Source organism: Zonotrichia albicollis, chromosome 7 (assembly GCF_047830755.1).
Source record: "Zonotrichia albicollis isolate bZonAlb1 chromosome 7, bZonAlb1.hap1, whole genome shotgun sequence".
Classification (NCBI taxonomy): domain Eukaryota; kingdom Metazoa; phylum Chordata; class Aves; order Passeriformes; family Passerellidae; genus Zonotrichia; species Zonotrichia albicollis.
In genome coordinates, this window is record NC_133825.1 from 35,580,882 (window position 1) to 35,596,615 (window position 15,734).

The following is a 15,734-nucleotide window of genomic DNA, read 5'->3' on the forward strand; positions in this document are numbered from 1 at the left end:
TTTAAATATATTTATTTAAAACACATATAGATCACAGTCACACTTAAACATCCTTTCTATAAACAGCATTATAGGGAGGAAATTATGTCTGAGAATAAATCCTATGTGGCGGTTTAGTTTGGGTGTTTTCCCCCCTTCAGTTTGTGGGTGGATGCTTTTTTTTGGCTTTCTGTTTTTAATAAAAATTAGTGTGTTTCAGGTTTGGTTGTTTTGGTAGGTTGGTTGTTTTTTTTAGCCTGGGGATTAGTCCAGGTGGATGACATAGCTGGAGGGAAGAAAAGAAGCTTTAAAGGGATTGGTAGAATGAAGTGGTTGTGCAGAGAGAAGGGAATAAAGAAGGACAAATATAGATGGGATGGAGGCTATGCTGTGCTGAAGCAAGGTCACAGGAAGAAGCAAGAGGATTTGACTGGAGAAGTCACACTGAGTGAAAGAATGGACTTTTGCAGTGGTATTTGGGGAAGTTTGCATTTCCTATCTCATTTCATTCCAAAGTCCAGAGATGAGAGACAATTTATGAACTATTTAAGCTGACATAAACTGTGCTTTGTACGGCAAACAGGACCTAACAATCCTACAGAAAAACTTTTGTTTGTGCTCATCAGCACAGCAAATGCAGCTGGTGTCCTCCTTTCCCTGTGCCTGTGAAACTCAGCTTTGAAGACTGCAAATCACTGAAGTGGGATTTCATGTGACCTTTTATGTTCAGCCTACACGTTGCTGGGCTAAACCAGGGTGTGCCACAGAAGCTGATGCCACCACAGAGTGGTACTGGGCAGTGGGAAGCTGTCAGGAGACACTGGAAGCTGAGACAGGGGATGGCTGTGGGTGGCAATGGGTGCTGAAGAGCAGGAGACCTTCCCAGCTGTTATCTCCTTAGGGCAGATGAGACTTTTGCTAGAAAGGGGAGATCTCCAGAGCAGGTGGAAGAGCAGAAGTGAGGCTGAGAGAATTGGGATTGTTCAGCCTGGAAAAGGCAAAGCTCTGGGGTGATCTTATTGCAGCCTTTTAGTAACTGCAGGGGTCTATAAGAAAGCTGGAGAGGAGCTGATTACAAGGGTATGCAGTAACAGCACAAGGGGAATGGCATCAAACAGAGCAGTCTGGATATTAGAAAGAAATTCTTTACTGTGGAGGTGGAGAGGCACTGGAACAGGCTGGCTTGAGAACTTGTGGCTGTCCCATCCCTGGAAGTGTTCAAGGCCAGGTTGGACGGGGCTTTGAGCAACCTGACCTAGTGGAAGGCTTCCCTGCCCATGGCAGAGGGATGGGAACAGGATGGTCCCTTTCAACCCAAACCAGGGAATCATTCTGTCATTTGCAGAGCCTTTCCTCTGGACTCTATGTAACTAATGACAGGTTGAGATGTTACAGTTGGATGTGGGCTTTGATGGCTAATTCTGTCATGGAGAACATTCAATAGGTTACTTCCAGTTAATTTCTTGCTTGAGTTTATTTTTGTTCTTTTGTCCTGTTCAAGTTCACTGAGGTAAAAAACTAAGTTAAAATTTGCCTTGAAAAAACAGATTAAAACTGTTTGCTACCACTAAGAGGGATTTGTAGAACTACTACAATAAAATATTTTCTTACAGTACAAAACTCATTCCCCAAACATTTTCTCCAAAAGTAAATGCTCCCTATGGTAAAGCATCCTATACATAGGATGAAATTTGAGATAACAAATAAAATTTCAATCCCAAATGAATTATTTTTTTCTACTATACACTTTCAAGAAGACACATTGCCAGAAGATCCTCTGTTAAAGAAAAAGGCCTAGCAGTTACAGCCAAGCTACCAGTAGAAAATTAGTGAACACTATAAACACCTCCTGGTTTGACAGACAACAGACATTCTGGCTTCAAGGAAATCCCTCTTGATTTTCATAGAATTAGGATTTAAACCCTTCTGTTTAACGAGGACTAATACAAAATCCTGCAAAAAAGGATTTTGACACACTTGTTCAACCTAAGAAAAGCAAATTGCCAGTTTATTTCTACTTCCTTTTAAACGGACATTATGCTTGGAGATAGGGATTTTAAACCTTTGTTTTTGCTGGGGCCAGAGATGGAGTGCTGCAAATTAAAGAAGTCATGTGAAATTAACATGAAACTGCTCTTGGAAAAGGCTGTGTGCAATCTGGAACTCCCTGGCTGCATGACCTTAGGCAAGTGAAAGCATGTGGCACACTTTGGTTTGTGCCATGGTTTGCCCATCACCACAGAGGTGACAATGCCTTCAAAAGGGCTTCGTGCCACACAGCAAAGTCAGCTATGGGCAGAGGGTCATCATTAAGGCTTGTGGTCATAATAAAAAAATGCAGCAAGTCTGAAGAGATGCTGTGACACAGCTACATATAGTAGCTAGAAATTATTTAAATCATAGGAATCATTGTCTTATAGTCCAGGGAAGTTAAACCACAAAAGAGTTTGCAAGGTTAGTGCTGACTTTTCTTCTGAGCTTCTAACTTCCCATTACCCATGCTGCCTACTGTCCCTGATCATGAGTGCATCTATTTCTGTATGTTTGCAGCATAATTTTTTTTCCCTGAAGTTCAGTCTGAAATCCAGGCACGCTAGAGCTTGCCATGGCAGTATGGGTATTGCTCATGTATTCACTCCACTCTTTGGGAAACCATTCAAAGTACCAAATTATTTCTGTGAACCACAGATTAGTTTATCTCACAATAAATAACCAAGCCTTTCAATTAATTTTCCCTCACTATAAGGAAGCAGTTAGAACACATTGAGGGAATATTTGTATAATACTGTGCATGCCTTATAAGAAACACTATATAGAAATAAATACCAGAACTCCATGAAGTTCCAGCATTCCTGTCCAACTATTACTGAAGTTAGTTGAGTGGCTTAACTGCAAACAATGGACATACCACAACATGTCAGGCAGACAGACATATAAGAACATTTAAAGTTCTTATTGTTGCAATAAACTTAACAAATGGAACATTTGTTAGATCAGATCTGATCTAAGATTTACTAATGCAACAAAAAGCTAGGTCTGGTGGGCTCAACTACACCCATAGAGAATAGCTGAGCTTAGCAAAACCACATAATATCTAGCTTTTCAGGTCTGCACTTAAAAAAATAACAAGAGTCTCTCTCAGACTCAACAGTAGCGCTTTTTTAACTTTTGCTGCTACAAAGCAGAAATTTTAAGAAAGTTGTCTTTAAAAAATGCAAACTATAATCACATAAATTGAAACTGTGTTTGGCAGGAATGTTTCTTGGCATCGCATCTTAGCGTATGAATAAAAGTACAATTTTGCCATAAACATTTAGATCATGTAACATTCAATACAAACTCTGAACCACCTGTGTGGGTTCCATGCAGACAGGGGTGGAATTAGGAAGTCAACTGCACTGTTAACAGGTCACAGAGCACAAGGGGGTACCCAGGCGTTTCAAAGATAAAGGAAAAGGCTCCCACCACATTATACCGATTTCTTCCTGTATTTGCATATCTCTCTTAAATTTATCCTGTGAATATCTACTCATGGAAAGCTCTGCCTTCAGGTTTTAAAATCCTGACACCACAGTAAGATTTTGTAGCCACATATCCAGGTTTCTAAGGAGTATTTCAACATGCTCAAGTCGAAGCATGCGTGTCCACTGTGTGTGGTGAGAACGCTCACATGCTTGAGAAACGGGTGCTCCTTCTTTCCCTGCACAAATCGGCTGAATTGGCCATGAGGAGGAGAGAAAGAGTAACCTGTAATACTTCAGATTAATACAGGAAAGCAGAGCTACTTCTTTCTCTTCCCTATTTTACAACAATATTAAAACCTCAGATGAGATGGAGAGCGCAGTCTATGTGAAGGTGCAGCAGAGGGGTTTAGGGCTTTTCAATCAGTTCACCAAAAAGTTGTGGGCCATTATAGCCCTCACACATAGACCCACTTTAGATACTTGAAGGTAATCCTGCTTTAATTGTTTGCAAAAGTGCAGAAGGAGAATCCCAGCTATAATTTTATGACAGCAGAAGGTGTGTACTGTATTTTTTTATGTACCAGTAATGGATGGAATCAAGCTTTCCATTTTGTTCCTTAACTTGTTATTTAAAGATAGCTAGTTTAGACCAACACCATTTAAACCAGTTCAGACTACTTAAGGTGGTAAATTGCAGGCAATGAGGAAATTCCCTGAGTTCTTCCCCCTGTCCATTGAGCCTTCCACAGGTTAGGATGCAGCCTGCTTGGCTCTCATTAGCTGTGCCTGGCTGAGGAGCATCAGTGTCACTGCAGCTCTGCAAGTACACACCTCCCCAACAACACTGCCACAGTATGGGGAGAGTAGGCATCAATAAACTGCATTCCATCAAAATTAGCTTTACAAAAGATTATTCCAGTTTGCATGAAAGTTTCTGGGGAGAGGGAGAGAGCCTTGAGAAGGGTTTATAAGTTAGTTTTGAGTGCTTAAGTATGACTTATTTTAGGAAAAAATATTTTTCAGTATTTCATTCTTATTTTTTCAGAGGAGGAAAAGAATTCCATGTTACCTTAATCTGAAACAGAACTTCTTTTAAGTATTCAGAAATACAAAAAGTCATGATGAAAGAGCCTCGAAGTGCCAACTGTAGCAGCACATGAAGTGAGACACACTAAAAATACTTCAGTAATGGCCAGCTTCTGCTTTTTTCCTCTCAAACCCTGTATTTAACATTGTTCTCCTTCACTTAGGAACATTTCCCATTTTCCAGTTCCCTCCATTCCGCCAGTTCTTTCGAAGATTAGGAAATATTACAAAACTTAACTACAAAAGCCATCTTCATAAGACATTAAAGCATTAAGCAATTAATTAAGTTTTTCTAATTTGCATAAGACTCATACATGATAATGAGTCACACACTATTTCCTTACAGTTTGGAAAATAGACGCTTTGAAAATATTCCTCTTTGCGCTGCAGGTGAAACCGACACATATTTTACTTCTAAATCTGCGTTATCCACTCCAAATCCGTGTTTACCTCCCGCACTTCCTTGCGGCGCCCTGGCCAGCGGGTCAGAACGGGTAAAACTCCCTTTTACTCCAAGCCCTCTGCCAACTTCCTCGTGCCTCGGCAGCTCCCGATCCCCCCGCGCTGCGCTGCGGGAAGCGCCTCGTCCCCCGCTGCCTTCCCACCGCTGCCCTCAGTCCCGCGGCAGCGCCGTTCCCGCAGGAGCCGGGAGCGGACCAGCCCCTACCTGAACTTCTCCCCGGCCGGCACCGTCAGCCTGTTGAGCTTGTCCATGCCCGTTAACGCTGTCCCCCGGGACGCGCTGCCCTCGGCCCGGCACCTGCCGGGGCCACCGCTTCCCCGGGCCGGGATCTCCCTCCGCCGGGTCCCGCCGCGCTGCCGGAGCCTCTCCCCGTCCCGCCCGCAGGCACCGGCAGAGGAGGGACCCGGGGCTCGGCCGGCTCCGCCCCGCCCGGGGCGCGCACAGGTGGCTGCGGAGCCGGGAACCGAGGAGGAGCCTTCGGGAACGGGGCCCCGCTGTTCCGCCCCTGCCCCCGGAGCTGCCGGAGCGGCCCGGCCGCGCTGGTTCCGGGGAGCTGAGGGGCGGCTGAGGGCGAGCCCAGCGGGCCGTGCCGGGGCCGGTGAGCCGCTCGCTGTCGCCTGCCCAGCCCAGGGGTTTCACCGGCTGCGGGGAGAGATGCAGGGCCTGGTTCCCCTCCTCCTCCCCGCTCCTGGTGGATTTGTGCCAGGTGGGAACATGCTGCGTGGGAACTTTGCCTTTTCCGAGGTTGCCCAGTGAAAGAGAGAAAAAACCACCGTCTTATCCCCATTCTTTTGAATGTAACTGTAAAGAAAAAAGTTTCTTACCCTATTTTAAAACTAATTTAAAACTCTGATCCTTCCAGAGACGCAGCAAGGCTGTTCCCAAGGTGCAGGCAGCTGTGTTTTATGGCTGTGGTATCTCTGAGCTTGGGACTTTTTGCTCAGTCTTATCTCAACCATATTTTCCTCTATAAAGCCGAACTTTGGAGGCAGCTAGTTGCTTCTAAGGGGCGGTGTAGGCAGTTGTTCACATCCAGCCTATTATTATTATTATTATTATTATTATTATTATTTTCATTTGAATTCTGCACTTTGGAGGATGGCTCTTGTTGCTCCCCTTCTGTATCTTTGGCCTCTCTGCAGCTTAGTTTCTAACCTAAGGCTGTTCTAGAGAGGAAACCTAGTAGTTATTTTTTTTAACTGTACATCTACATCATGTTAATATGTTTTGATACGTACAATATGCTTTGGGGACACACAAAGGTATTTATTGGTGGGATTCTTATTGCCACTTGGCTAGGTTTTCCCATGGAATTCTTCTCCCAAGATAGTGCTGACTAAAGTTTTTTTTCTTGTGAAACTGAAGGAGCAAAACAGAGTTTCCTGGTTAGTGCAGGTGACTCCATGGAAATTGCCTGCCATGAGATTTTTGTTTTTGATACCAGTATCGTTGTGATCTTGGCAGGATGCTGGTTTTGGTCTCTGAGCTTTCAGCATAGGAATTGCCTGATGTTTGAATACACTATTTTCTAGGCTGGGCTGATAGTGTACAAATTGCTTTTTTTTTGGGGTATCTTATAAAGTTTGTGGGCTTTAAGGAATAATACAATGTTGACTGTCATGTAATACACAAAACTGGAACTCCATGTTGCGTTGTATCTGGTTGTGGACCGGTCAACTTTGCAATTTTACTCCCTAAAAGTTATTTTGAAAATTAAATTAATTTTGAATTAAAGTTCACACTGACAGTGTAAAGGAGTAGATAGGAATATATTGCTGTGTCACTTTCTCTTTTGCTTATATAATCTTCCCACTTATCTGAACACATATCAGAATAAGAGATTTGCTCAGTAGGCTCCTGCAGTGGTTTCCCTTACACAATTCCTCTTGCCTGGCTGTTGCAGAAATCCTGGGCTGTTTTCCTTCAGGATCTCTGGGATCTGTCATCTGCAATACTGTGCTGATTTAACCTATTTTCTTCCTGACTCAACCAAAGTTACAGGTTTAAAACTCTGCGGTGCCAGTGCCGAGTTTTCTCGCCTGTCCTTGCAGTGCTGTCACCTCCCTGTTCCCAGGAAGGAGTGGCTGCTGATGTGTCATGCTCAGGGCAGTTCCCCAGTCCCGTGCACTCAGGGCTCAGTGACACTTTGACTCACACAGGATTTCTCATCCCGGTCATCTGTTGGCCCCTGTGTTTGTGTAGCTGTGCTACATGGACTGGGAAAGGAGTCCACTACAAACAGTTGAGCAAAAAGTCACAAAAATCGGGGTTTTTAACTGCAACAGTTCTTTGGTTTGATTTGGTGCACAGATGTTTGTGAGTGTGCAGTGCAGGAGGAGCGGAATAGGGCGTGCAACTTCTTAGACTGGTACTGCTGCCAAGAAGTTACTCCTAAAAAAGTCTTCATTATACAGGACTTGTTAATGAGATTCTGTGGCACCTGCTTAGCTCTCTCTGGTCTGCCTCCAAGTCAGCCTCAGGCTACCTGCCCCAGTGCTGAAAAGGCTGGTGTGGGTACACCAACATAGAAAAACCACTAGAGAAAAACCTTAAATGAAGAAGGGCATGGCCAATCCCTCCAAACAGCCCTAGGCCTCTACTTTTTGCCCAGCAGGTGTTTGCAGACTCTGAACTCCTGGCCTATGTTAAGACTGATCCTGTCTGTGGTCAGGAGGATTTATACAGCCCATATGGACGGGGACATGTAGCTGTCCAGCTGGCAGGGTGGCCCTGCAGACCTGCACGAGGGACAGGGCAAGGAACAAGAGTTTCTCCATCACTACAGCCTTACTTGTCACCCCCAAACGGTGTCTCTGGGGCCCAGGCTGGAGCTGGGGGCAGGGCCTGACTGACCCCCAGTGCAGGAAACACCCTGCCTTCCTCTTCAGGAGCCCTGGGAGAGCCTGGAGGCGGTGGTAGGGTTGAGCCACACAGCAAACATAATGTGTGCTATTTCTGTAGTTGTAACCCCAGCAACTCTCCCTCTTTGACATTATATGCTCATTTGGATAAGGCCAAAGAGGAACTGGGATTTTTTTTACCACATGGGTGGCGTCTTGACCATAGTGATGGTTAACAGGAAACTCTCCTTCCCAGCCACAGGGGCTGTTTTGGGTAGATGGGGATTTGTTTTGAGGGATGCCTGTGTCCCTGCTCCCTGGCACATCTGAGGCCAGTGGGGATTGTGCTGCTGCCTGCTGAGACATGGCCTGGAAGGGCTGTGGAAGGGCATAATGGTGTCCCAGAAGAGTCTTGGATGAGGTGTTTTGCAGAGATGTTCCCACAGTACTGCTTCTCTGGAGAGACATCACTGAAGACTTTAGCCTAAATTGTATTTTCTTATCTAATGTTTTAAGAACCTGCATCCACACAGACTGTCACTCTTGTGATTATGTAGATAGGCACTAACTTTATTTTCCTTTTTTTGGCTGCAAAGGATAGGGGATGGATTCTTGGCACTATTCCCTAATGCAGGTATGCAGGATGGCTTACAGAATATACACGCATTTCTATTTTAAATTTTTGATGCTCAAAATGCCATTGTAATTTTGAAAAAGGCCTTCTAAATGCTTGAGTAGATTTTATAAATCTACTCAATTAAATGCCACTGTCTGTTGTAACATAATTTTCTCTTCTTTGCAAGTGCTGTGGCTCCGTCTGTGTTGGTCTCTCTCATCCTCTCCCAGTATGACTGCATAATTCCCCATTTATGCTCATAAATAGATTGATTTTTAAAAGCATCTTCTTTAGCATTTGATAAAGCATGTTGATAAACATGTTCAGAAACAGAATGTGTTTTTTATCTCCTCTGCTATCTTCTGCTGTTAATTTCCAGCCAGCTCTTTCCTTCCACATGCTGCCTCATTCTGGTGGCATGTTCTGGTTTCTTCTTTCAGAGCTGGGAGGCCATTGAGGCATGGTCAAAACCAGACTTGCTGAAACAAACTCTGTGACAAAGACTGTGAGCATCCCACCTTTATTTGGTCAAAACTGTGAATTGCCAGGTATGTCCTGTTTCAGGGCTCCAATTTTCTATATCCTATTGTTAGAATATTGTTAGAATAATTTTTGGTTTTACTTTGGATTTCTAAGTCGATAAAAGACTCCTGTAGCATAGAAACAAAGGATCAGATGACTTTTCTAAAGCATTTTAGTTCTTGTTAAGTGATGTCCCTAGATCAGAAAAAGCATCTTCATAAAGAGTCAATTGTAGAGAAATAAACAAAGTCCAGGGTTTGGCTGCTATCACTGACAAGATGGGTGTATTTTCTTGCCTGAAGCTTTTTCTCTGACTCCTTTGATGACTGCCTTTTCTTTTATCCACTGAAATTAATGCTCCCTGGTTTAATACATGGTTTGTATGATGATTTTGGGTTTGTCGGGGGTTCCTGCTGAAGCTATTAAATTTAAATATAACGTAACAGCTATGCATATCTTCCTTTAAGATTCTTAAGTTTTGATGCTAACAGCTTTTTATGGAGACCATTTTTGCCATTGTCTTAATGCAAGTTACAGAGTATGGCTGTGTGACATATTAGTCCGGGGAACCTGGGGACCTGTTTGACCTCTCACTCTGGGTTGATGCCTGAAGCCACATCCTGACTGCTGCTGGGGTGGGGCTCAGTGGTGCAGCAGCATCTCCCGTTAGCAACTTCTGCACAGCAAGAAGCCCTAGGAATGTGTCCCAGGCAGGAGCTCTGGCACACAGGAGAGATGGACAATCAAGCTGCAGGAAAGGGAGAAAAGTCCAAGCCAGGGTACAGGTGCAGCCTTGGCTCTCAGTTGCCATTTCTGAACCTCAAGGGTTTCACAAGTTGAGATAAAAGCTTTAATTGTAAACTCACATTTAGCAGTGAGAAGCCGAATTAAAAGAACTGCAGGTAGATTCAAATGATTTACAGTGAATCTCTTTAATGCTTATTTTTGATGCTTTGAGGAGACAGTGCTGCATCAAAGAATCTCCATCTATGCATGACTATTCAAGAGGAAGCTACTTTTTACAGATTATATTAATGCTCATAGATACAGTCTAGTGCCTTCAATGTCTATGAAACTGCCAAGAAACCTGATTTGAAGTAAGTAATCAGTTGGATTACCAGGTTTCATTTTTATTCATGACATGACCATATATGACTTTTTCTCTCAGTCATGTTAGGAAACCCATTTCTTAACTCCTTCTCTATTAACAAAGCTTTCTCTCCAACATTATTAGAGGTGATTGGGCCAATTTTTTTTCTTAGAAGTACTCAGGAGTGAAGGATCCAACTGTTCTTTATAGGAAAGAATTAATGGAGAGTATTTAATGTACAACCTTCTCTTGCTAAGTGTGTTCTTTGATTTTGACTTCCCTACTTCTGGAGAATGTGGAGAATCACAGGATATTGCACAATTTGCTCTTTAAAAGACAGCTTTGTGAGCTTTTGCTTGGCTTTTCCTTTAGGAAATCCCAGTGATAGAGCTCCACTATTAGCTCTCCTGAGCAGTATGTAAAATGATTGATAATTCACTTCAAAATATCTGTCTGATTTTACTCCCTTGAGGTCATAGTGTTTCACCTAGCTCAGAGGTACTTCTCTCTGCCCATATCTACAGGCTGTCTTTAATCTTAGATTGATAATTGCTTCAAAGACAGTATGTATTCAAACATGAAGGACTCTATTTAAAAGAGACATCTACTGCTTGAGCTCTGAGCTACTAGATTAGCACTAAAGAGAGCTTCAGCCATAGAAGCACTGTAATGTGAATGTAAATATAACTGGTCAGTAACAGGATTTGGCTTGATCAGTCTGTGTTCACATGAAAGTTAGGAAATGATTGCCACAGTTCTCTTTTTCATGGCTGTGGAGTGAAAATAGCCCAAACTGGTGCCATCTGCATCGGAAGACAGCCCAAGTACAAACCATGTGAATCTGAACTGGAATCTGTAGTTGTGCTGCAAACTCATTTTTTTTCCTAAAAGAAAAGTGCTGTTTGATAATATTTTGTATGTATTTGATTCCTTCTACTTTGAGAATATCTGTAGGAAGATGTGCCAGCAACGGGCTGTGGCAGTGGAGAGTGCAGGGGAAACAAAAAATTAGCAGTAGACAGTCACATGCTGCCTGTGAGGGTTTTGTGCTTGATCATATGGATCTGAATGCAAATTTGTGGCACTTCATACCAGGCCAGAAACGCACTCAAACTCTATTGTTTAAAACTATGTCAATTTAGATGTAGTTTTTGCCCCCTCAATTTCTATTTTGGTCAACACACTGCCTACGTAACTTACTATTCAGTGTCCCATAGCTGGTATTTGGAAAGCATGAGTTTATGGAACATGATTTCTCATAATATTCTCTATATTTGCTACTTACTGGTTGCTACACACAGGTGAAATAGTTCTGCTTTTTATTTAAAATAATACATCTCTGTTTTTTTCCAATCTAGTATCTAGTTCAATGGAATTTTCTCCTTTCCCAGGATGCTTATAGGCCATTTTAAACTAGGAAACACTTCTTGTACAGGGAAAATTACATGTGATGAGAAGAGAGTACATTTCTGTCCCAAGTGTTTTTACATAATACTGATTTTCAGGAGTTTTGGTCTTCTCACTGTGGGTCAAATAGCTCAATGTCACAATGTTGATTTTGGAAGATTCCTATCAGCTGCCCTAGAAATCGTACAATTTTAATCCTTTATAATTTTGAATACCAATGGCTTACTCAAAGCTGGTGTTACAGTGCTAGTCATAGGAGATGCAGTTGAAAATGCAACTCTAAATTTTATTGAATGGGATTTGGGTTTGTCATTAGGCTCACTGGAGGAAACAGGTCATACATGTAGGCATGTTCTGCAGGCAAAGATGTGAAAACAGTAAATCTAGTAGGATTTTCTCATGAAGAGTCTTCTGAGCAAACACATTTTAGCACCTGCTGAGAATATGTGTTTTCTTTCTCTGGGGACTGTGCAAAAAGCTGCACTTCTGCTTTTCAGTTTTACTGTCATCTGCTCCATGTGCATACAGAAACACAAGTATTGCTCCTACAGACACACTGATTACTTAACGTCAAACTCAAAGCATTTGAGATCAGCTTGTCTCAGAGGCAGTGACCTGTCTTGGAGCCAGCTGACACCCACAGTGACTCTTGGGAGCAGCTCTGCAAGTGCTGCAAACCTGATCCCCTTCCAGCAGTCACGAGTGGCTGCCATGGAGATGCCCCTGAGTGTCCAGCTTGTCCCACTGTGAGCCGAACCACAGGAGGGAGGGTGCAGGGACACAGCCTGGCCAGCCACCAGCATCACTCAGCATTCAGGCATGGATGGTGAATGGTCTAAATATGTTTGTGTCCCTGCTGATGAAATTGCTCACACGGACAAAAGGCTGCACAAATTTTTAAAATTTCAAAGTGAAAGGAATGTCTTGAAATAAGGTCATTTTTGTATAGTGCTGTTACACATACCATGATGCCTTCAGTATCTGAAAAATGCTTAAAAACTAACAATTTTAAAACCACTTCTTTCCTGCACTGGCCTGTAATACATACAACCAAAGGGAAAGGGCACAGTTTGGTAATCTGCACTTCACTGACCATAATTATGCTGTCTGAGCATTCTCCTATTCCAGTTTAAGAACAGGAAAAATTACTTTATCTATAGTCTTTTCTATTCTCATGGGTTTCCATCTGCTTAAGACTGCTCTCTCCTGTTTCCTGGATAATTGGAATTGCCTGCCACTGTGTTCTGGAAGCAGAGATGTCACTGAACAGAAAAAGTTTCAAAAACTTTTTTCACACAAAAAGTAGTGGATTTGAAATACCAACTTTCAAAAAAAAAAAAAACCAAAAACCAACCAACCAACCAAAAAACCCCTAAAATAAACCCCAGTCCAATGATCAGGGAGATGGGAGACTTTTCAAAGAAAGAAATTATTGTCTTAATAAGTATCAAACTACTCTTTGAAGTGTTAGCAAGAGAACATTTTATGACCAAAGAGATACACTTTAATGGAATACTCTCTTCTGTTGAGAAAAATTGTTCAGACTTGTAACTACAGCCATGAATTTTTTCTGTTGTCTACAGCTGCAAATTTTGTGGATTGTTGCTAAGGATATGTTTACACAGTTGGTAACTTTAATTGCATTAAGACCACAAAAATGTAGCAGATGAATTGGAGTCCAACACTATATCAGAGAGGGTTATTATTTTTATAGATCCTAATGTGAAGCATTTATTGCCGTAGTACATAATTTAAAAGTTACTTTACAAGTTTGTGGTCATATGATTCTTCATCTTTCCCCTCACACAGGATATTGGGACAAAAAATCTATGTTTACTATCAAACACTGGATTTCAGAATAACTTCCCTTCACTTTTAAAATACAAAGGGAAAATACAATATTCAGAAAGGAAAGAAGAAAGAAAATGTGACAGAAGTCTACACGTAAAGAAACACAGATATATAAATTTGAATATCCATTATACTCCATTGTATTATTTATAAACAATCTTCCCTTTTTTATATAGTGTTATAATAGAGAACAAGAAGGTCTCTGCATTGAGGAAATTACCAACTAAAGTATTTTGTGATGGAAGAAAGTTTCTGACTGTTAGTTTAGGAATAATATGCATAGGTGATAGCTCTACAAGATTTTTAATGTCTGGTTGTTAGTGAATTTTATCAACATCTGCAGCATGGATTTAGATATTTAACACCTTTCTCTGTTTTGTAGTTATCTAGGGGTATGTCATACATTTGAAACAGTCCTGTTCATTTTGTCATAATGGTGTTGAGTCAGGATTGTGTTTATAAGCAGACTGATGAGTGCAGACTAGACTGCACTGTTTGTAATTTGAAACTACTCACAAGGTGTATGGTCTTTGTATAGCTTTTGATAGAAAATATTTGTATTAGTTAGCAAATAGGAAGACAATACGGATACAGTAGAGTCTTCCAAGGAGAAGTTATTGGTTTTTAAGGTATCTTTTCCTTAGGCATTGTGATTTCTTTCAAGCTTAACCTTTCCTTGATGTCAGTTAACTTTCATCGTTCACAGGAGAATTGCTCCTTGTAGGAAGAAAACTACTTAGAGTATCATGAGGCTTCTAAAGAAATGATGGATTTCTATTACTGTGCTGATTCCTGGTGGAACTGATACTACCTGAGTCGAAGTGCACTGTGCAGTTTTGTTTGTTTCAGGTGGTGCATGGGATGTCACTGCAGCCCAGCAGTGACAGTTCACACACGGGTGTGGAGGGGCCCACCCGAACCCATCCCCTCCTTCTTTCCTTCCTCGAGCATCGGGTGTCACAAATGTCACCTGGCACCCACCTTTGAGCTGGCCCAGAACTGCTTTGCTTTAGGGAAGCTGATGCACAAGGATGTCAGAGTAGAAAGAAATGCTGATAAAGGAAGGACATTTTGAGCTTGGTGTAGAATGAGTTCTAAGCCTAAGCCTGGGTGTCTGCTGGAGCTATTCCCTGGGGCTGTGCTTAAAAATGTTCTTGGGGCATTGGTTGTGAGTGAACAGCACTTCAAATCTGTCCAGAAAGTGGTGCTCCATCCTGTGGACTCTAAAAGGTACATGACTTATATAGATGTATACAGATGTGTTGGTTTTGTCTTAGGCTGGTTCAGGAGCATTGAATACTTTAATCCTGATGAATTTATTCCCATTATTCTCTGTGATTAACAGAGGATCTGAAGCTATAGTCATCTTGGTGATGATAGAAAAGTGTTGCTGGAAAGACATTATCTGTAAGGTCTGTGATCAGAAATTAGCTACAGTTGTTATTTTGCAGTGTTTGCTTAACTGCCTTTTTTTGTTTTTAAGAGAAACCCCAATGAAATACCAATGCATGGAGGTATATGATACATAAATAGTACTGCTTTTGGTTAAAAGCTGAAATTGTTGAAATTTGTTGGTTTATCTGTAATTTGGAATTAATCCCTGGAAAGGCACAATCTAGCAGAGATTACCTCTAAGACTATACATGTGAATCATACTTCTATTTCATTAAAAATAAAAATTAATACTAAGAAATAATTGACTTTGGAATGTCTTTTCAGAGTGTATTTAAATCCATTTGTGGGCTATATGTGAACAATATTTTTACCAGTAACATAAAAGGAATGTAGCTGGTAATTCATGTTGATATTCCAAGCAATACAAATAATTCTTTTACTTTTATGTTCTTGATCTGTAGTATCTGTTAATGAAAGCAACAGTATGAAAAGGTCTAATATTCTTGTGTATTTCTTCAGATTATTCCCTGAACCAGAGGAATGAAATGAGGAACTAATATACTGATAAAGGTAATTAATGATATCAGCCAGATCAGTGATTTAGGAAAAAGGATTGATTCCACTCGTGAAATGCATGGTAAGGCGTGTTAATTGAAATGGTAACATATTTTTAGCTTTAGTCTGTATTCTGAGAGCTTGGTAAAATAATAAAAAGCCATTAAACTGTGCAGTGAGGAACTAAATAGGAGAAATGATAGAACTGTGGTAGCAGGTGTCTGTCAAACTCAGTGCCAGAATTGTGAAGAAGAAACTGAGACCCAATGCTCTGTCAAGGATATCATTGGAGGGTACCTAAAATGTGCAATGGCAGTAGGTAGAAAAGCTAGTATAAGAACTGTAAAATACATGAAATCTCCTTTTGTTTTTCTTCCCAGAATTCTTGGCTATTAGAAACAGAAGGAGATTGTCAGGGTTTGAAAAATTAGGCATGGCTTGTGGAAGACTAAAATAAAATAAAATA

At 41.5% G+C, this 15,734-nt stretch overlaps 2 protein-coding genes across 13 annotated transcripts in view; one reads left to right on the forward strand and one right to left on the reverse strand.

The window, feature by feature from the left end:
* The window catches only part of BLNK (B cell linker), a 90,620-nt gene that overhangs the window by 38,272 nt on the left and 36,614 nt on the right, over window positions 1-15,734 (reverse strand). The window contains exon 1 of one of the 11 annotated variants that reach the window (XM_074545024.1): window positions 5,197-5,633. The exons of 9 other annotated variants lie outside the window; for them this stretch is intronic. In XM_074545024.1, coding sequence (XP_074401125.1) covers window positions 5,197-5,243 — 47 coding nt within the window. In that variant the 5' untranslated portion in view covers window positions 5,244-5,633. Of the gene's footprint in view, window positions 1-5,196; window positions 5,634-15,734 lie in introns of those variants that run through there. One more of the 11 variants, XM_074545028.1, reaches the window with a different exon arrangement.
* The window catches only part of DNTT (DNA nucleotidylexotransferase), a 145,898-nt gene continuing 135,613 nt past the window's right edge, over window positions 5,450-15,734 (forward strand). For both annotated transcript variants that reach the window (XM_074545030.1, XM_074545031.1), the window contains exon 1: window positions 5,450-5,698. The gene's annotated coding sequence lies outside the window, so the exon portion shown is untranslated. The remainder of the gene's footprint in view (window positions 5,699-15,734) is intronic.